General features: G+C 47.7%; 1 protein-coding gene and 1 pseudogene across 1 annotated transcript in view; one reads left to right on the top strand and one right to left on the bottom strand.

The window, feature by feature from the left end:
* The window catches only part of CDH1 (cadherin 1), a 76,983-nt gene extending 75,155 nt beyond the window's left edge, over positions 1–1,828 (bottom strand). The window contains exons 1-2 of the mRNA XM_045814893.2: positions 1,648–1,828; positions 663–777 (exon numbers count right to left, since the gene is read on the bottom strand). Coding sequence (XP_045670849.1) covers positions 663–777; positions 1,648–1,695 — 163 coding nt within the window. The 5' untranslated portion in view covers positions 1,696–1,828. The remainder of the gene's footprint in view (positions 1–662; positions 778–1,647) is intronic.
* Positions 1,829–8,554: 6,726 nt separating this feature from the next.
* On the top strand, positions 8,555–9,177 carry LOC123803518 (peroxiredoxin-1-like; annotated as a pseudogene).
* The last annotated feature ends 12,625 nt before the right edge of the window (positions 9,178–21,802 follow it).

Genomic DNA, 21,802 nt, shown 5'->3' with positions numbered 1-21,802 from the left:
CAGAAGAGAAACCAAGCTTCCCTTGCTCTCTCTCTCCTGGGGAACAGTTAAGTACAATACAGCAACCTTCTAGAATCCTGATTATCATAGTGATAAGGCCCAGAAACACATTGCGTGCCTTTTCATTCCCTGAGTCAGAGCTATCGGGCTTTTTTTAAAAAAACCATTATTCCTTGGGGGAATAGTAACTGTACGGAAATGTTTTCACCTCTTTGAGCAAATGCCAGAACCTGATAACCAAGAGAGGGCACCTCATAACTGAGATGGTGCAGAATGGGGCCTGAGAGTCAGACCTCCTTCAAATTCCTGCTCTGCTGACCTTGGGCAAGTGGACTCCACCCTCTAAGCTTCCATTTCCTTATCTACAAAAGGGGAATTACTGAGCCCCCTCCTCCCAATACAGCCCGAAATGACAGATGGTCTCTCAAGTGGTCAGGGCAATATGAGACACATTAAAGGCTTCTAAGTAAATGTCCCCTCCCCAACGTCACCATACGAGGATAGCCCTCTCAACCACAGTGCTCAACCATGGATAAAATTTAGATCCCTACATCTGTGTAAATTCCAAAGGGGTATTGTTTGAACCAGGAAAAAGGGGCTTTGCCCAGGGGCGTGGGAGTGCAGACCCTTCCCACTCCCACCTCACGCGGCTCAGGACTCACCTCTGCCCAGGGCTCGGCCTCTCTCCAAATGTCGCCGGGGCACTGTGAACGTGTACCTGTCAGCGCCAAAGCCAGGACGGCAAGGCTCCGGCTCCTGGCATAGCCATGATGAGACCTGGAGTAGGGGAAAGGTATGAAACCAGGGTGACCTGGGGAGGGGGGGTCCCCTCCCGCCCACACCGAAACCAACTGCGCCTCCCCTCCCTCGCTCCCAGCGTCGGCGTTGCAGGAGGGAGCCACCCTCACCCCCACCCCCCAGGGCAGGCAGGCAGCCACGCCAAACTCTTTCATTTCGAAACCTGCTGCCGCCAGGCCCCCAGGTACTCCCGGGAGAGGGGGCTGCTGGGTCAGCTCCTCCCCACCAAGCACCCCTTTCCTTCCCGTCTTTTTCATTCCACTGGAGGCATCTTTACTCTTCCCCACTTCACTTTCCACACACCGGGAACGCCCCCACTCCTAAGTCTACCTCCTCACAAGGAGGGGCGCTCCAACACCTTTTGAGCCCTTTATTATCCAGGGGCGCCTCCATACCTGTTTACCCTTTCTTTACACAGCAGGTGCCTTTATTTCTACTGATTTCCCTTTCCTTACCTCAGGGGTCGTCCCCACTACTCCTGGCTCCCCTTGACTTGCACCGGGACTCCCCTTTTCTGTATCCCAACCCCCCACGACCCCCACTGCCCGCCCCTAGCCCGTACTGCGGCCACCCCGGGGTCCCCCGAGTCCTCAGGGAGGCTCGCCCCCACACCTCGAGTATTTACGCGAGTGGGCGAAAGCGAGCTCGCTCTCCACCCGCTCCCACTCCCACCTCCGTGGAGCACAAGAGCGCGACGCAGCTTCCAGGCCGTTCTTGAAACTAAACTTTCTTAGAAGAAGACGGTGCGACAAGAGGGAGGAAAGGCCGATGATAGAGAGGAAGGGGGCCGGGGCGCGTGATGGTCGGGGCCGGAAGACGGCCCCCGCAAAGCCAGGGGACGCTACGTACCTGTAGCAGCAGCAGGAACGCGGAGACACTAGGGTACCGAGGGCCCATGGCGGGCCGAGCGGGGGTCGGGTCCAGCGGAGCTTGGCGGGGCGACAACACAGCTGGACTTCCGCGAACTCAGGTGCTCTGCAGTTCCCGAGGCCAATGAGCTGGGCTGCGTCCTAGCCGCCAGGTGAGCCTGGAAGGCACCGCCCCCGGCACCGCTGATTGGCTGAGGCTACACCTGCGGCCCACAGCCAATGAGCGGCGGGGCTCGGCCTCGGCCTACTCCGCCGACTGGGGGCGGAGTGCCCGCCCCCGTTCCCGCCTCAAGCCTCTCCCGCCCAATGACCCAATACCGGCAGTTGCTAGAATCAGGATGTGTAATAGGGGTTCCTCGATTCCTGTTACCTCCAAGTTCCCTCCCAGCCTCCCGGTGCCTCACAAACACCTGGGGACAGAAAGGAATTTACTCTTCATGTAGTTTTGTCGTCGTCTTTTTTTTTTTTTTTTTAAGTAGGCTCTGCCATCAACGTGGAGCTTGAACTCAGGACCCTGAGATCAAGAGTCACTCCTACCGACTGAGGCAGCCAGGTGGTCCACTTAGCTGTGCCTCTTTTGGGGGGTGGGTTTTGTTTGTTTGTTTGTTTGTTTGTTTGGGAGAGAGAGAACAAGCAGGGGGAGGGCAGAGAGAAGGAGAAGCAGGCTCCCTGCTGAGCAAGCAAGGAGCCCGATATAGAGCGGGATCCCAGGATCCTGGGATCATGACCTGGGCCTAAGGGAGACACCTAACCGATTGAGACACTCAGGCGGCCCGCCCTCCGCTTTTTAAAAAAGATTTATTGATTGATTGATTGATTGATTGATTGGGGAAAGAGAGATAGCGAGCACGCGCACGAGCGCACAGCGGGGAGGGGCAGAAGGAGCGGGAGATAGAGTCCCAAACAGGCTCTGCGCTAAGCACGGAGGCGGGGCTCGATCTCATGACCCTGAGATCACCACTTGAGCGGAAACCAAGAGTCGGTTGCTTAGGTGGAGTAGCTTAGGTCGCTTAAGAACCGAGCCGCCCAGGCGCTCCTAGCCCTGTCCTTTTAACTGCTGGTCTCCATAGATCGTGAGTATGCAAATCAATCCACTGGGTAGGACCCACCTTTCAAACCTCAGTTTCTCCACCTTCCAAATAGGAACAATAATCACGAACTCCTTCCTATGTTGTGAGGTTGCCATACAATTAACAAGACCAATGTTTCCTGCGCCATAAAAGCTCTATACAGATGTGACGGGTAATAACAGCAACAGGAGGTGCAGCGCGCTGAAAGTTTCTGTGCCAGGCTCTATGCTAAACATTTAACATGGACCCTCTCATTTAATATTATCTCAAAACAACGGAAGAGCTGTTGTTATTCCCATTTGATAGACACGTAACTGACGCATAAAGAATTAGAGGCCAGTAGGAGGTGGTGGAGGACTGGAACCCACCCCACTCTGATTCCAGGACTCTTCGTTCCATTACCTTCACCTCATGTAGACTCCAGATCATCTAGGAGCTGGAGCTGTAGTTTTCAACCTGTCCTTCGATGTTGACCTGGAAAAGACCCTTTAAAGATCATTCAAACCTGTTATCGGCAAATTAAGTTCCAATGTCCCATAGCAAGTCAATATCAAAGCCAAGACTACTGCCTAAAATCTCCTGATCCCCAGATTGGGGCTCTTAACGCCACACTATTGTCACCACTTCCTTCTCTACAGAATTCTGTCCTTAGGAAAATAATTTTAGAGTCAAAAAAAGACATGCAAATGTTAGGTCAGATAGCTTCTCTGTCTGCCTGCCAGGGGCCAGCCACATGTGTGTGGTTTGGCTACCCTGACAAGGACACTATGTTTCCCTTCAGCCCCTAAGCATGCTCAGAACTAGGAAACACTGTATGGAGTAAATTGCTCACCAGCTGCATGACCTTGGGCGGCTGGGTGCTCTTATCAGTATAAATGGGTCGATGGGAGCTATGCAAGAAAATCACTAAACAGAATACTTGGCACCTGGTAGTGCCCGCTCAGTAAATGTTTGGTGTGTTGGTTGTTCTTTGGAAGGGATCACTCCCCCCCCCCCGCCCCCGTCCTCATGGGGAAGACCATGTTTAGAATACTTCACCCAGAGCTTAAGGTGGATCTGAGCTCACTGAGGCTACTTTCTCACCCCAGAGGAGAGGTGTTGTTGCAAACCAAGGCAGTGTTTTGAATCAGCCCAGCCCCCCTCCCCCACCTGTCCCCTCAGTTTAATGGGTTTCCCCACCTGTCCCTTCAGTTTTAATGGGTTTCTGAGTACACGCCCAGGCCATTTGGATTTCTGCATTTTGGCTCTCTCTGCCTCTTAACCCACCAGGAGGCTCACAGGGAAAGGGCTCCAGTATTTCCTTTCCCACTGAGCCTCCTGCCTGACTGCGCATTAAACAAGATAATGGAAATACAGAAAGAGGCGTTTCCCCCACGGGGCCGCTTGTCCGTTTATTTTTTTCTCCCAGTTATGTAAAAATACATATTTTATACCATCGCTCGGCCCAGGGAGCCTTTAGGGCTTTGCTTTTCTCCACCCAGCAAGCCCTGGCCTTGTAACTCTGAAGCGACTCTCATCGACTCTTCCATTACACTCTGATAATTCAATAAAAATGATTTTAGAAAACAATTAGGGGCAGTGAAGACAGGTCGGCATGATGCTCTCTTCAGACTTCTCAGCAAGTTCTTGGGAACAGTCATGAAGGGCTGCTGGCTCTCAGCTGTCCGGAGTGAGGAGGGAACACTCAGGAGGTTGGAGGTGGAGCACTGAGTGACTATGGCCCTTGGTGAATTGCCTCAGTTTCCTCTTCCATCAAAAAATATTTTCTCTGGGGCACCTCGGTGGCGCAGTCTGTTGGGTGTCTGACTGTTGGTTTCAGCTCAGGTCATGATCTCAGGTTTGTAAGATCGGACCCTGCATGGGGCCCTGCACTCAGCACAGTCTGCTTAGGACTCTCTCTTCCCCTTCCTCTGCCCCTCCTCCCTCTAAAATAAATAAATAGATCTATTTTTTAAAAAAGGATTCCTCATTGTAAAGATCAAAGGAGCTGATGTTTGGCTATGCTGCTGATGCTCGTTGACCTCAAGCTGATGGAGGCTTCACATTCCCCTCTACCTGGGGAGGGGGTAGCATGTCACTTGATCCTTTCCAGTCTCAGTTTCCTCATCCATAAAATGGGGATGCTAATAGCACTTAATTCACAAGATTCTTGTAAGTGCTCCATAATGTTAGCTTTTAGCATTCTTGGCTCAAGACCTACCCTTCCCAGTTCTAGGCCAAATTGTGAGCCCCTCCCCACCCCCAGGCTCTGCTTTCCCCAGTGCCACCCTTAAAATCTCTTATGCTACCTCTGGCTGCTGCCCGGGAAAAGCTCTTTGACACTGGCTGGTTAGTCTTTTCAACCTTCCCAAGGGTCATTTGCATTTTAAAGAGGGCTTTAGGGCGTGCTTCTTTCAAAGGAATGAGAACTTAGGAGCCAGTAAACTCTGCCCAGGATTCTTACAGTGGTGTCCCTGAATGGGCTTCTGGGAGGTCCGTGTACCCCCCCCCCCCGAGATTGTATGCAACTGTGTCAGTGCAGGTGGTAGGGTCCACCGCATTCATTAGCTTCTCAACTGAGGGGAAGAAAAACCAAAATCTTGGGAGTTAGATCTCTCTGAGAGCCAGTCCAATGTTAACGGTAGAATTTCAAGTATCTACAGGGAAAAGAAGGTTGACCAGAGGCCTTCCTGGTGCCACACCCAGTGGATGACAGCCCCTGCTGCTGATGCTAATCAGGCATCCATTGCTGGGATGAGAACTCCAGTTTTCCTTATTACAGGGTGTGTCTCTGATGAACTTCCATTTCCTGGGTGTTCTGGCCACTGGTCAGCCAGGAGGTTAATGATTAATCCCCCAAGGAGTCCCATCCCTTTCCTTTTCCTGGCAATGGTGCGGTAATAATAGTACTCAGACCTAAAGGGGTACCCCCTCCCCAAGCCTCTCTGAGAAGAGTTAACCCCCACCTGGCTGGAGAGGAATCCCAGGAAATTGAAATTGCCAGGGGCTGCAGCCAGATCAAGCTCCCAGTGGTGTGGGGGAGAGGAGGCTCTGCTCCTGGAGGTTCCTGAAGCTTCCACAGGCCCGGACTGCCAGCTAGCACACAGGGGAGGGAGCTGGATATCCAGCTTCGGCTTCCTGTGAAAATAACGGTAACTGATAGGGGTGCCGCCCCGCCCCTTGCAGCTCAGCCACTCATGTCTGCAAAAAACATTTTTCTTTCAAACACAAAGAAAACAGCGTACTGCATACCATGTAGAGTACTGTGAAACACCACGTAGCGATCATCTAGCTCCAATCATTATTTTTCGCCATTTTTATAATTTTGTCATTTGTAAACTTTGTAATTGTACCAAATCTTGTCTCATCGTTTCACCCCTGCATTTAAAAACAAAAAAAAATGAAGACTTTTTTAGAGCAGTTTTATGTTCACAGCAGATTTGAGAGGAAGGTACAGAGATTTCCCAAAACCCCTTGCCCCCCACACATAACACAGCCTCCCCCAGCATCCCTCACCACAGGGGTACATTTGTTATAACTGGTGAACCTACGCTGGCACTTCATAATCACCCAAAGTCTATATTACAATCCTAGGGGTTTGAACAAATGTATAATGATATTTATCCACCATTATAATGGCACACAGTCATTTCACTGCCCACAAAATCCTGTGCTCAAAACAAAACAAACAAGATCCTCTGTGCCCTGCCTGCCTCTCATCCCTTCCTCCCTGCTAACTCCTGTCAACCATTGACCTTTTTTACTGTCTTCGTAATTTTGCCTTTTCTAGAATGTCATATAAGTGCTTGGGGGCACAAGTCAGCCCCCCCATACACCATTTTGGCATATTGATTATTCTGAATTACCGAAGAAAGAGCCAGTGCAAGAAAGACACTCAGATCCCCCTTTGCCCCCTGAAAGCAAGAAATAAATCTCCCACGTGAAACATACCCTCCCTGTGCCAGGAGGTAAAGAGACATCCTCATGGTAGGACCCAGAGAATTCAGGGCCAAGGAAGCTTATGTAAATAAACCTGGTCAGTTTTACTAATTCACTACCCCAGCACAAATTCTTTTTTTTTTTTTTTTAGGATTTTATTTATTTATTTGACAGAGAGAGACAACCAGCGAGAGAGGGAACACAAGCAGGGGGAGTGGGAGAGGAAGAAGCAGGCTCATAGCGGAGGAGCCTGATGTGGGGCTCAATCCCATAACACTGGGATCACGCCCTGAGCCGAAGGCAGACACTTAACCGCTGTGCCACCCAGGCGCCCCTCAGCCCAAATTCTGTTTAAAACTCCCTACTAATTGGCGCTCCCAAACATAAGTTTTCTTTATGCTGTCAATTCCTCCCAGGTTATATTTCTTCATCTAAAATGTGTAAAAGCTTGGGGCGCCTGTGTGGCTCAGTAGTTAAGTGGCGGACTCTTGATTTTGGCTCAGGTCATGATCTCAGGGTTTGAGATACAGCCCTAAATCGGGCTCCAGGCTAAGCATAGAGCCTGCGTAAGATTTTGTCTCCCCTTCTCCCTCTGCCCTCCCCGCTGCTTGCACACTCTCTCTAAATAAAATAAAATAAAATAAAATAAAATAAAATAAAATAAAATAAAATAAAATAAAATAAAATAAAATAGGAGTGCCTGGGTGGCTCAGTCGGTTAAGCATCTACCTTTGGCTCAGGTCATGATCCCATGGTCCTGGGGTCAAGTCTCACGTCCCTGCTCAGCAGGGAGCCTGCTTCTCCTTATCCCTCTGCCTGCTGCTACCCCTGCTTGTGCTCTCCTGCTCTGTCAAATAAATAAATAAAATCTTCAGAAAAATAAACTGGCTTCCTAAGTGGCTGCACCATTTTGCATCCCCCCAGCAGTGAGAGTTCCTGTTGCTCCACAGCCTCACCAGAATGCGGTGTTGTCCGTGTTCCAGACGTTTTGGCTATTTTGGCATTTTTATTTTTGCAAAATATATTTTTTTAAAATCCCAGATAACATATCACTTCTTCTAAAAATATTTCAGTCTGCATCTCTGAGAAAGACTTTTTTTTTTTAAGTAGGCTCCATGCCTAGTGTGGAGCCCAATGCAGGGCTTGCACTCACGACCCCAAGATCAAGACCTGAGCTGAGATCAAGAGTCCAATGCTTAAACCAACTGAGCCACCCAAGGGTCCCGAGAAAGACATTTTTTTTTTCAAGATTTTATTTATCTCTGACAGAGAGAGAGAGAGACAGCACAAGCAAGGAGAGCAACAGGCAGAGGGAGAGAGAAGCAGACTCCCCGCTGAGCAGGGAGCCCAATGCGGGGCTCAATCCCAGAGTCCCAGGATCATGACCTGAGCCGAAGGCAGACGCTTAACTGACTGAGCCACCCAGGCGCCCCCAGATTCAATTTTTTAGACAAAAATATTTCATATGTGGTTCTGAGTACTTCACATAACATCATATCAGGACGCAAGAAATTATCTGGTTGGCTCTATTAGAATACTAAGATTCAGTTAATGTCAGCTGATTCCCCATTATCAACTTACCTATCAGCCTTTTACCTTGTGGTTTTAGCATCATAAATGATGGCTGACCAGATCCATTAGCTCACTAGGACAAACAAACATTTATTAAGCACTCCCATGGGCTGGTACTCTGCTCAGCACTGTGGACACAAAAGTAAACAAAGTATGTTTCCTGCCCTAGGGGCGCCTGGCTGGCTCAGTCAGTACAGCATGCAGCTCTTGATCTCGGGGTTGTGAGTTTGAGTCCCACCTGGGGCACAGAGTTTACTTAAAATAAATAAGGCATCTTCTTCCTGAATGGTCTTTGGTGTGTTCTGTCTCAGAGCTGCCCATAGCAAGATGTCTTCAGGAAATGCCAAAATTGGGCATCCTGTCCCCAACTTCAAAGCCATGGCTATGATGCCAAATGGCCAGTTCAAAGACATTTGACTACAAAGGCAAATACATCGTGTTCCTTTTTTACCCTCTTGATTTCACCTTTGTGTGCCCCAGGGAGATCACTGCTTTCAGTAACAGGGCAGAAGAATTTAAGAAACTCACCAAATGATTGGAGCTTCTGTGGATTCTCATTTCTGTCACCGGGCATGGATCAACACACCCAAGAAACAAGAAGGACTGGGACCCATGAACATTCCCTTGGTATCGGACCCCAAATGTAGCATCACTCAGGACCATGGAGTCTTTTTCTCTTTCTTTTTAGGACTATGGAGTCTTAAAGGCTGATGAAGGCATCTGGTTCAGGGGCCTCTTTATCAGCGATGAGAAGGATATCCTTTGGCATCTCACTCTAAATGACCTTCCCCTCGGCCGCTCTGTGGGTGAGACTCTGAGACTAGTTCAGGCCTTCCAATTTACTGACAAGCATGGGGAAGTGTGGCTTCCCAGCTGGCTGGAAGCCTGGCAGTGATACCATCAAGCCTGATGTCCAGAAGAGCAACAAGTATTTCTCTTAGCAGAAGTGAGAACTGGGCCATTTTAGGGCTAGGCTGCAGTGGGTGTCCATGAAAACAAAATCTCTTTTGTACCACTGTCATGCTTAAAACATGGGACTTCAGACTCAGTGCAGGTGTGGTATGGGGCAGGACAGGCCTTTCCTGCAGGGGCTGGGGAGGCCAGCCTTTCCTCCTCTGGAGAGAATGGCCTGAGCTGTGCTACGGGGCAGGCCAACCAATGTGTGCAGTGGGGCACCACTTCTGATCTTTCGTTGTTTCTATTAAACTAGAACTGAGAGAAAAAAATGATCATCAAATTTAAAAAAAAAGTGTTTCCTGCCCTTAAGAAGCTCATAGGCAATGAGGGATGCAGACAGGTCAACATTCGTCCATTTATTCATTGAATGCTGACTAGGTACCAGACATTATGCTCAATGCGAGTAATTGCAATATATGATATGATAAAAAAGATAGCTACCATATCTTGGAGCTCATCGTATTCTATATGCCTTCTCTCACCGGTCCTCATACATTCCTTTGGGTTCTATCACTACATCCATTTTAGCAATTTGGAAGCAGAGGCTCAGAGTAGTAATACGATTTGTCCAGGGTTACACCGTAAAAGTGATAGAACTGGAATTTGAACCCAGGGCCACTGGTCTCCAAAGTCTCTTAATCTCCATGTTATACTGCTAAGGCCAGGGCAGGCTTTTATCTATAGGTACCAGTTGAACTGAGAGGCAAACCTTGCTTAATTTAGCAAGAAATGATCTGTCAAGTTGACGGGAAATTCCAGACCCCAGGGCAGCCGAGAGACGGTGGTTAAGAGCATAACTCAAGCTGATTGTTCAGCAGGGCAGCAGCTTCCCTCCATGAAGGGATGGGGTGGCGGAGGGATGACCAGAGCCAAAACCAGAGGGGCAGGCCCTGGATAGGCCACGTGGTTCTCCAACCTGCCTACGGAGCAGAACACGTGATCCCCATTTTCCAGGGGAGGTGAGTGAGGCTCAGAGAACAGCCAGGTCATAGCAGAGGTGGGCTTGAGGCTGCTGCAGCTCCAGGACCAGTATGCCAGTATGGGAAAATGGTTCCCAGCACGGACATAGGTGCTCATTGCCGGAGTCGGAATCCTGACCTTCCACCAGCCAGTTTTAAGCCTTTGAATGAGTCACTTAAACCCCCTTTGGTCCTCAATTTCCTCATCAGTACAGATGGGGAGAACAGGAGCACCTACCTTGTTGGGTGGTTGAGCGCAGCACACAGGAAACGCCAGATGAGCATTAACTATTTCCACACTTCACGCTGCTCAGGGTTTTCCCGGAGTGTAGTCCGTGGGCCGCAGGCTCCCTCCAGCCTCTCGCTCTCTCCCAGACCTGCTGAAAGAGGGGGAGCTCCATGGCTGGCTGGGTGCCCTATCTTTGCACAGGTATCTTTGTAACTGGTATCTCAAGAATGACAGATAAGGTGCTGCAGGATCCAGGCTCAGGCTGGCCGCACAGACCTGGGCTTCTGATCTCCCAGGAGCAGAGGAGGTGCCACCCCTTCTCTTGGAACCCAGGATGTCATCCACGGATGGATATAGAAAGACCTTCTTACTCTCACCTTCACTGTTGACAAGGCCCACCCTCCAGCCTCTGCCAATGAAATTCTGTGAAATGACTCGGTTAGCCCTTAAGGATCCTTTAGTCTTTTCTTCTGCCTCTAAAACGTAGGGCTTTGGTGGGGCGCCTGGGTGGCTCAATCAGTTAACCTTCTGCCTTCAGCTCCGGTCATGATCTCGGGGTCCTGGGATCGAGCCGCACATGGAGCCCAAGTCCAGCTCCGTGCTCAGTGGGGAGTCTGCTTCTCCCTCTCCCTCTGCTTCTCCCTCTGGTTGTGCTCTGCCTCTGTCTCTCAAATGAATAAATAAAATCTAAAAACAAACAAACCAAAAAACCATGCTTAAATAAATAAATAAATGCTATGACTTTGAGTTTCTTCATATTGGAAACTGTGTCACTGAGCAGGTTCACTTTCCCTTCTCTTGGGGGCCAGGGGTTCTCAAATGACTGACATTTATGGAATCATGATGCTTCAGTTTTAATTTTTTAATTTTTTTTCAAAGATTTGTTTATTTATTTGACACAGAGAGAGAGAGATAGCACAAGCAGGGGGAGCGTCAGGCAGAGGGAGAGGGAGAAGCAGTCTCCCCACGGAGCACGGAGCCCATGTGGGGCTGGATCCCAGGACCCTGGGATCGTGACCTGAGCCGAAGGCCGGCGCTCAACCAACCGGCTGAGCCACCCAGGTGCCCCTGCTTTTCAGTTTTTAGATTCAACTTCCCAACAAAGCACAGAAGACTTGTAGTCACAGAATAAAATGTAAATATTATTAATAATATGTAAGTATTAGAAATTGGGGGGGGAAGACTGGGAATCTCTTGAGAGGGAAGCTGGGAAGTTTGGTGAGGACACCAAATCCCCATCCAACAGATATTTCTTTGTTCTTTTTTTTTTTTTTAAAGGTTTTACTTATTTATTGAGAGACACAGTTAGTGAGAGAGAGAGCAGGAGTAGGAGCACGAGTGGTGGTGGGGGGAGGAGAGAAACAGAGAGGGTCAAGAGGACTCCCTGCTGAGCAGGAAGCCCACACCTGGCTGGACCCCAGCACCCTGGGATCATGACCTGAGCTGAAGGCAGCCGCTCAACCGAGTCACCCAGGCACCCCAAAGTGTTTTTTTTACTTAACTAATCTCTACACCCCACATGGGGCTCAAACTCATGACCCAGAGATCAAGAGTTGCATGCTCTTCCCACTGAGCCACCCAGGCACCCCCAAACAGATATTTCTGTGGAGAGGGAAATTTGGGGTGAGTGGTGAGCTCACGATTACCCATTATATTATTTATTATTTACTATTTGCTTTTTTTAAAGTAGGCTCCATGCCCAATGTGAAGCCCAATGCAAGGCTTGAACTCACAACCCTGAGAGCAAGACCTGAGCCACAGCCATCAAGATTCGCATGCTTAACTGACTGAGCCACCCCCATGCCCCTCCCCATTACATTATTTTGTTTAATAATGTATATGTGATATATTTATTCTTCTAAAAAGATGTCAAATATTATCCTTTTTTTTTTTTTTTTTTGACAGAGAGAGACAGAGAGAGAGCAAACACAAGCAAGGGGAGCGTGAGAGGGAGAAGCAGGCTTCCCGCCAAGCAGGGAGACCGATGTGGAGCTCAATCCCAGGACCCTGGGATCACGACCTGAGCCGAAGGCAGACGCTTAATGGCTGAGCCACCCAGGCGCCCCAAATATTATCCCTTTAATATATATATATATATATTTTTATTTGACAGAGAGACAGCCAGTGAGAGAGGGAACACAAGCAGGGGGAGTGGGAGAGGAAGAAGCAGGCTCCCAGCGGAGCAGGGAGCCCGATGTGGGGCTCAATCCCAGGACCCTGGGATCACGCCGTAAGCTGAAGGCAGATGCTTAATGACTGAGGCACCCAGGCACCCCAATATTATCCCTTTAAAACAAAGAAAACATAAGGGATTCTGGGCTGGCTCAGTTGCTGGAGCATGCAACTCTTTTTTTTTAAGATTTATTTATTTAGGGCACCTGGGTGGCTCAGTCAGTTAAGCGTCTGCCTTCAGCTCAGGTCATGGTCCTAGGGTTCTAGGGGGATTGAGTCCCATGTCTGGCTCCCTCCTCAGCGGGGAGCCTGCTTCTCCCTCTCCTCCCCTGCTCGTGCTCTCTCTCACTATCTCTCTCTCTCAAATAAATAAATAAAATCTTTTAAAAAATTTATTTCATTAGAGAGAGAGAGAGAGAAATAGAACATGTATGTGCAGGGGGCTGGGCAGAGGGAGCCAGAGAGAGAGAATCTCAAGCAGCCTCCCCTCTGAGCTCAGAGCCAGATGCATGGCTGGATCCCATGACCTTGAGATCATGACCTGAGCAAAAATCAAGAGTCACACGCTTAACTGAATGAGCCACCCAGATGCCCCAAGGGAGCATGCGACTCTTGATCTCAGGGTTTTAAGTAAGAGCCCCACATTGGGTGTAGAGAATACTTACAAATGAAATCCAATAATAATAATAATAATAATAATAATAATAATAATAATAATATAAAGAAAAACCAAAAAGGAAGGGCAAGATAAAATGTTCAAATATAATGAATAAGATATAAACAGATATAGCAAAAATAAAAAAGCATTTGGGGGGCGCCCGGGTGGCTCAGTCCTTAAGTGTCTGCCTTCGGCTCAGGGCGTGATCCCGGCATTCTGGGATCGAGCCCCACATCAGGATCCTCTGCTGGGAGCCTGCTTCTTCCTCTCCCACTCCCCCTGCTTGTGTTCCCTCTCTCGCTGGCTGTCTCTCTCTCTGTCAAATAAATAAATAAAATCTTTAAAAAAAAAAAAAAGCATTTGGTCTCTGCCTCCGCAAGTGCAAACTTGTTCTGACTATGCTAAGTGTTTAACCCTTTCTAGATATATCTAAAAGGGATTGAAGGAGGGTGGTGGGGTGTTGGCTATGAAAAGGAATGGAGCTCTGATGCACGCTACGACCTGGATGAACCTTGGAAACATGATATGCTGAGTGCAAGAAACCAGACACAAAAGACATATATTATATGAGTCCATTTTTACAAAAAGCCCAGAACAGATGAATCCATAGAGACAGAGAATAGATTAGCGGTTGCCTAGGGTTGGGCAGGACTGGGGGGTAAAAGGGACACTGGGAGTGACTGCTAATGGGGAGGGGACTTCCTTTAGGGAGCGAGGCATATGTTCTAAACTTATACTGTGGTGATGATCGCACAACCTTGTAAACACACTAAAACACAATGAATTGAATGCTTTAAATGGGTGAATTGTGTGGTTTGTGAATTTTATCAGAATAAAGCTGTTTTCTCTTTTAAGTGGAGAGGAGAGTTTTGCTAAGAGCAAGCTTAGCAGAGGGGTGACTTTGGTAGTCCTCTACCCCTACTGTTTTTGTTTGTTTCACAAATCGAAAAATCTAGAAACCTTTCATCCACACACACATACAATTATAACAACAATAATGGCTCTCATTTATATAACAGTGTATTCCAGGGGCTAGTACCAGGCACTTTCATTGTTACTGACTGATGCACCTCTGTGAGGAAGATACCATCCTATCCTCTCTTGAGGAGACCAAGAGGTGAAATGATTTTTCATGGCTAGCAAGTGGCAAAGCTATGGTAAACCCACTATATGCCAGGTCCTGGGCTCAGCACCAGCAACACAGAAGTCCATTCTGAAGACCATCACCCCTCCACTGTCCATGAAGAATGACCCAACCAACCCAGTGCTAGAGAGACCATCCCTGTTTGCCAGGGACAGAGGGGGCTCCTGGAGTGTAGGACCCTCAGTGTGTAAGCCAGCCTGAGGGAGTCACCTTACCACAGTAGGGAGCACGGTGACGGTCCACTCCTGTGCATGTGTGTTTGCGTGTGCATGTGTGCACACATGTACATGTACTCATGGGTTCATGAAAGAAAGGGGTACGTCTTTGTCCTCCCAGGATCAGCAGCTCTCAGTGAGAGTCCAAGTTTCTTGGGAAGGGAAGGTGAAGCTGAGCCAGACGGTGGCAGGTGGAAGGAACCTCCCACAGGGGTGTAGACCAGCAGAGTGATAAAACCTGGGCAAAGAACAACGTTTCCACGGCAGGAAGAAACTCCCGAGTCCAGACTGAGGGTGGGGAGGGGCCCATAATTTTCCAGAGTGACTCTGTAACTTCTCAGGCTGCATTCACCCACTCACCCATCTGTTCATTCATTTGGTAAACACTCATGGGGCACCTAGCATGTGCCAAGCGTTTTGCTGCTGAGGGGAGGGCCTTCCTGCCCTCAAGCAGCTTTCGCTCCGGTGGAATAAACAGACAAGGGAACCAGGTATTTACAATCTCCGGCAATAAGCAAGAATGACATTACTATTTAACAACTGGTAGAACCTGGGCACCACGCACCTCAAAATAAAGACCAGCCCTTAACCCCAGAGCCGGGTGCCAGGCCCCTACCTTTTGGATTACTGGGTGGCAGGGACGTCTGCGGTGTACGGGAAATAGCCCCCAGGTGTGGGGATCACTTGAGGGACTCGGGGAAGCAGCTGATGGCCAATGATATGGCAAAATTTCAATAGAGTATCTTAGCAACTAGAATAGCTGTATCAGTTGGAGACTAGTGCTGGTGGTAATGATTCAAGATTAACAAGTCACGTGATGGGAGGGCACAAGGGGCTCAGGGAAGGCTTCCTGGGGGAAGTGACATCTGAGTTAGCCAGAGTGCCAGAAGTCACCACCTGGGCAGAAGCCCAGAAAAGAGGGCTCAGAATTTTCGGGTAGTTCAGTCTAGCTGGAGGAGGGAGATGCAGGAGACTGGACACAACAGGCAGGAAAGGAGAGTGCTGGGTGCTCTCACTTCTGGTCAGCAGCTGGGACTGTGTCCTCAGAGCAATGAGGAACCAGTGCAGGATTTTAATTAAAATCAGGGGAAAAACAACAAAACAACTGAACTAGATAAAAGGCAAAGTCCTTTCTTTTTCTTTTTTAAAGATTTTAAGTAAGTTCAAAAAAAAAAAGATTGTAAGTAATCTCTACCCAATGCAGAGCTCGAACTCACAGCCCTGAGATCAAGAGTCACATGGTCTACCAGTCTACTGACTGAGCCAGACAGGCGCCCCAAAGTATGGTCAGTCTTTTAAATTCAAGCCATTCTAAAATCTGTATGGTGGTATCTTATTCTGGTTTGACTTTGTATTTACTCAATGACTAATGCTGAGCACCCTATATTTTTCCTTTCTTTTTTTTTAATATGCTCTCTTAAAGATTTTATTTATTTATTTGAGAGCAAGAGAGAACATGAGCAGGGGGAGGGGTGGAGGGAGAAGCAGACTCCCTGCTGAGCAGAGAGCCCTGCAGGGTTGGATCCCAGGATCCTGAGGTCATGACCCGAGCTGAGGGCAGATGCTTAACCCACTGAGCCACCCAGGCGCCCTTTCCCCTTCTTTAAAAAAAAAAAATTATACAAGTAATAAATATCCACAGTAGAAAAAAATTTTTAGGGGTGCCTGGGTGGCTCAGTGGGTTGAACATCAGACTCTTGGTTTCGGCTCAGGTCATGATCTCAGGGTCATGAGATCAAGTCCCACGATGGGGAGTCTCCTTGAGCTTCTCTCCCTCTGCCTCTGCCCCTCTCTCCCCACTCCCCACCACTCATGCACACACGTGTGCTCTCTCTATAAAATAAATAAATCTTTTTTTAAACGTTTTATTTTATTTTGAGAGAGAGTGAGAGAGAGAGTGCATGTGAGAGGGGACGGGGGAGAGGGAGGGGGAGAGGAAGAGAAAGAATCTCAAGCAGACTTCCCCACTGAGCATGGAGCCTGACACAGGGCTCAATATTATTGCCCTGAGATGGTGACCTGAGCTGAAATCAAGAGTCAGACGCTTAAATGACCGAGCCATACAGGTGCCCTTGCAGTCCACATTTTTAATGCAGGCTTGTTGGGTCCAAGGGTCCCGAGTGAGATCCTACAGGACCAGCCAGAGGGTCCTTGGCTTCACACAGGATAGAAATCAAACATGAACTGAGAGGAAGTGAGAAAAGAGTTTATTGAAGACATAGAGAGTATAGATACGGACGGAGTGTACAGGAGACTCAGGAGAGTGAGTCTCCTTTTTCTTTTTTTAAGATTTTAATTATTTGTCAGAGAGAGAAAGAGAGAGAGAGAACACAAGCAGGGGGAGCGGCAGGCAGAGGGAGAAGCAGTCTCCCTGCTGAGCAAGGAGCCCTGTGCAGGACTCGATCCCAGAACCCTGGGATCAATACCCAAGCCGAAGACAGATGCTTAACTGACTGGGCCACCCAGGCATCCCAAGAAAAAAAATTTAATGCAGAGATAAACAAAAAGAAAAACTAAAATAAAAACCACCTGTTATCCTAGAGTTAACCACAGTTGACATTTGAGTTATATGCAAGATATACTCAGATAGATATAGATATATTTACTGATATATAATTATTACTAATTTATATGTAAATGATTATATATATCTATATTTGAGTAAGTAATACATGCACCTGGTACAAAGTTTGAGAGGACTGAAAAGGTGAATGTTGAGAAATAATTCTTTCACTCATTCAGTTGCCAAAGGTAAGAAGTCTAACTAAACAGGGTAGCAGGGAACATGAATTAATAGCATCCTTTTAATGTGCTGGTAGGAGTGTAAACTGGCACAATTCTAGTAAAACTGAACATTTACAAACTCTACACCCCAGAGAGTCCATTCCTCAGCATTTAACCAGGGAAACCACCAAAAGCATGTGCAGCATGAGACCCATACAAGAATATTCATAGATGTATTATCATAAGAGTAAAAATTAAAAAAAAAAAAATCCCACAACAACCCAGATGTCCATTGACAGGAGAATGGGTTTTTAAAATGCAATGGCGCCTGGCTGGCTCAGTTGGAAGAGTGTGCAACTCTTAATCTGGGGGTTGTGAGTTTGAGCCCCACATTAGGTGTAAAGATAACTCAGAAATAAATTCTTTAAAAAAAAGTAATATACAAAGGATGAATAGAAAGTAATGAAAAAATGAATGGACTTCAGCTACATACAACGGCATGAATGAATCTTAATAATACCATGTTGAATGGAAAGACTGGTTCCAAAAGATTCCATACAGCATGATACTCTTCTTACAGAGGATAGAAACAACTAAAAGTACACAATATATTGTTTAGACCATATGTGCAAAAGTGATCAAATATACAAAAGAAGCAAAGAAAGGAAAAACACACGGGGTGCCTGGGTGGCACAGCGGTTAAGCGTCTGCCTTTGGCTCAGGGCGTGATCCCGGCGTTCTGGGATCGAGCCCCACATCAGGCTCCTCCGCTATGAGCCTGCTTCTTCCTCTCCTGCTCCCCCTGACTGTGTTCCCTCTCTCGCTGGCTGTCTCTATCTCTGTCGAATAAATAAATAAAATCTTTTAAAAAAAAAAGGAAAAACACAAATATCAGAAGAGTGGTTTTCACTTAGGGGATGGAGCACATGGGAGGGAGAAAGATCCCACAGGTAAACATGAGGTATCTTTATGTTCGATTCCTTGGGCTGGATGGAGAATTAAAAACAAATGAACAGGGGCACCGGTCTGGCTCAGTCAATAGACCATGCGACTCTCGATCTTGGGGTCATGAGTTGGGCATAAAGATTACTAAAATGAGGTAAATAATTAAATAAACTTTAGAAAATAATAATAATAATAATAATTAAAAAGTAACTCTTCCTGGGGTACCTGGCTGACTCCAATCGGTGGGGTGTGTGACTCTTGATCTCGGAGTTGTGAGTTCAAGCCTCATGTTGGGTGTAGATATTACTTAAAAAAACAAAGGAAAAAAAATCCAAAAAAATTTAAAAAGTACCTCTTCCTCTCTGATCCCCCATCCACTCTGTTCCCCTCCCCAAAGGCAACTACTGTTACCATTCTCCATGTACGCTTCAGGAATAAACTACCTAATTCTACCGTGTTTTTACTCAACAGCTGTTCATGGGCAGACTCCCACATCAATAAACACAGATTCCCAATAGCATTTTCATGGCTGTGTAATTTTCCACTGTTTAGATGCCTATAATTTATTAAACTCATTGCCTTTCCAGTAGACCTGGAGTTTTTTCCAGGGTTTATTCTTGTAAACAATGTTGTGAGCAACCCCTTTATATATACACCCTTGATGACTTCTATGGTAGGTCTTGAGGATAAATTTCTCCAGAGGAGTTACTGGGTCTCAGAGAATGTGCATATTTCGGGATTTGAGCCACGCGTTGTGCCCACCAATGAGGAGAGGGGATTGCCTGTAGGAGGTTTGGCAGCGGGCTTGGTGCCACGAGGTCTTTTGTTCCTAAAGCTACCCCAGAGGTTGTTCATCAGCAAAGCAACGTTCGCCATGCTCAGAACCTCCCTGTGGTGTAGCAGGACATGGGGTGGCTTCTCTGGCAGAAGAAAACAAGTCTTTATTAAAATGCTATTCACCAAGAACGCTTTATTAGCAGAGTTCTTGGCCTTGCATTTGGGCAACTCCCTGCAGTCTGGCGTGGGACTATGTCTCCTGGGGGAAGATGAGCAGGAGTCCAGGGTGCGCCGGGCTCCTTTACGTCAACTCTACTTCCGTCCGCTCGCTTATGCAGTTGCTGTCATGCGGTGGGTAAGAGCTGGCCCTGGGGCCCGACGGCCTGGATTAAAATCCTCGTTCCTTCCCTTCCTGGCTGTGTGACTTTGGGCAAGTTTAGAATCTCTCTGGTTTCAGTTTGCCCTTTCAGAAAATGGAGCCAATGATACCCACCTCAGGGGGTTTTTCTGGCATTTAAATGAGTGGTACACAGGGGTACCTGGCTGGCACAGTCAGAAGAGCATGCGACTCCTGAGCTCTCTGGGTCCTGAGTTCGAGCCCTATGTTGGGAGTAGAGTTCACTTTAAAAAAACCAGTTTTTTAAATGTGGGAGTATATGTACAGTGCTCAAAACACATTGGGCATGTTGAAAGTGCTAATTATTAACTATCACCACCTACTTGCCCTGGGCTAGACCAACAGTCACTGCCCTCGGTGGGGCGGCGGCGGGGGAGGGGGGGGAATCCTCAGAGGAGTGGAGAAGATAGGTAAAGAGGCATTTATAATTCAGGGTGATGAGTGCATTATTGTAGATGTTAAGGAAACGCTCATAGGAGGGAGACTTCAAACCCAAAGACTTCCTGGAAGAAGTGACATTACAGCAGGAACCAAGTCACCTATAGGCTAAAGGAGGGGCAAAGTGGTATTAAGAGTTCAGAGAACAGGGGCGCCTAGGTGGCACAGTCATTAAGCATCTGCCTTCGGCTCAGGGGGTGATCCCGGCATTCTGGGATCAAGCCCCACATCAGGCTCCTCTGCTGGGAGCCTGCTTCTTCCTCTCCCACTCCCCCTGCTTGTGTTCCCTCTCTCGCTGGCTGTCTCTCTGTGTCAAATAAATAAATCTTTCAAAAAAAGAGTTCAGAGAACAGTTAGTTAGTTATACCAGCTATTAACTCCCTTTACTGGAAATTGTGAAGATGGGATTCAGAGGTTTTCATTCTTGGATTTCAACTCAGCATTTCTCAGCACCTGCCTGGGTCCTGGGTCCTGTGTGCAGTGCTGCGATATGAGTGTGTCTGGAGGGACACTTGGCTGGCTCAGTCAGTGGAGTGTCTGACTCTTGATCTCGGGGTTGTAAATTTGAGCCCCACATTGGGTGTAGAGATTACTTAAAAAAAAAACACCTTTTTTTTTTTAAGATTATTTATTTATTTATTTATTTGACAGAGAGAGAGCACAAGAAGGGGAAGGGGCAGAGGGAGAAGCAGGCTCCCCAATGAGCAAGGAGCCCACGTGGGACTCGATTCCAGGACCCCGAGATCATGACCTGGGCCGAAGGCAGATGCTTAACTGACTGAGCCACCCAGGTGCCCCTCCAAAAATAAAAATCTTAAAAAAAAAAAAGAGTAAGGCAGAGGCTCTCAGTGAGCTTAAGACCTAAAGAGGGAGATGGACACAAAACGCCTAAGAGTTAGACTCTCATGAGCTCTAGTAAGAACAAAAAGTCAAGGGAGAAGCTAATTCTGACTCTCCCAGGACAATATGGAAGGCTTTGCAAAGGAATCGCTTAAAAGAGTTATCAGATTCAGGGAGGGGTGGGGTGAGAAGGAAAGACTACCAATGTAGGGGAACAGCACAAGCAAAGGAGAGGGAATGGGAGAGCCTGTGCTCTGGAAGAGTGAATTGTCCAGTGTGGCCTATGGGGCCTGTACCTGGGGAGAGGTTATGGGTGGGCAGGAATGAAAGCTGGAAGGTCAATTTAGGCCAGGGTTTTTGGAGGGCTTCACATGACAGCCTACTTGGACTTCATCTAGTAGGTCATGGGAACGGAACAGAAGTGCTTAAGCAAAGAAGGGACATGATGAGATCTATGTTCTGGAAAGGTCACTGTGGCACAGATGGGGGGAGAGGTAGTCCTTGGGCGGCAGCACAACTCAAAAGCCACTCTAATTGTCTAAGCAAGAAAACTGGTGGGCATAGAGAGGATGGATAGTGTGTCTGTAAGCAGCCATTTGAAACACTTGCAATTAAAAACCTGAAGTTATTCCCTGGTGGCTCATGAGTCAAGATGTCTAATACCCCTGGAAAAATAAACTTGCTCCTGACCCCAGCCAGCAGGAGCAAGAGCAACCTGATATACTTGTTGATTAGGATTAGGGGAACTTTTCCTGTTTAACTGAGGGTCAACTGAATTACTAGGGGAAATAAAAAAGAGTGACATCTAAGAATGAAATGACTTGGTTTTATTGTTTTTTCCTTAATGGAAACAATACATGAGATCCACATTTAAAATATTTCTCAAGGATCATAAAGTGCATTCCACCAGAAACAGTCTTGACTTCATTTCCATTGAGAAATAGAGACGGAAGGAGAGTAGAACGGAAGGGTGGAGAAGGGTGGAGAACTAGCGGGGGGGGGGGGGGGGGGGGGGGTGGAATGCTGGCCAAGGGCCAACAGCAGAAGGAGCGAGAAATGCCAGGGAAGGGAGGATGATGCATTGGGCCCAGAAGTGGACTGCATAAGGACCTCGGGATTA

The sequence above is a fragment of the Ursus americanus genome, chromosome 21 (genome assembly GCF_024610735.1).
Source record: "Ursus americanus isolate L20-20 chromosome 21, mUrsAme1.1.p, whole genome shotgun sequence".
NCBI lineage: Eukaryota > Metazoa > Chordata > Mammalia > Carnivora > Ursidae > Ursus > Ursus americanus.
This window is presented reverse-complemented; position numbering and strand designations above follow the sequence as displayed.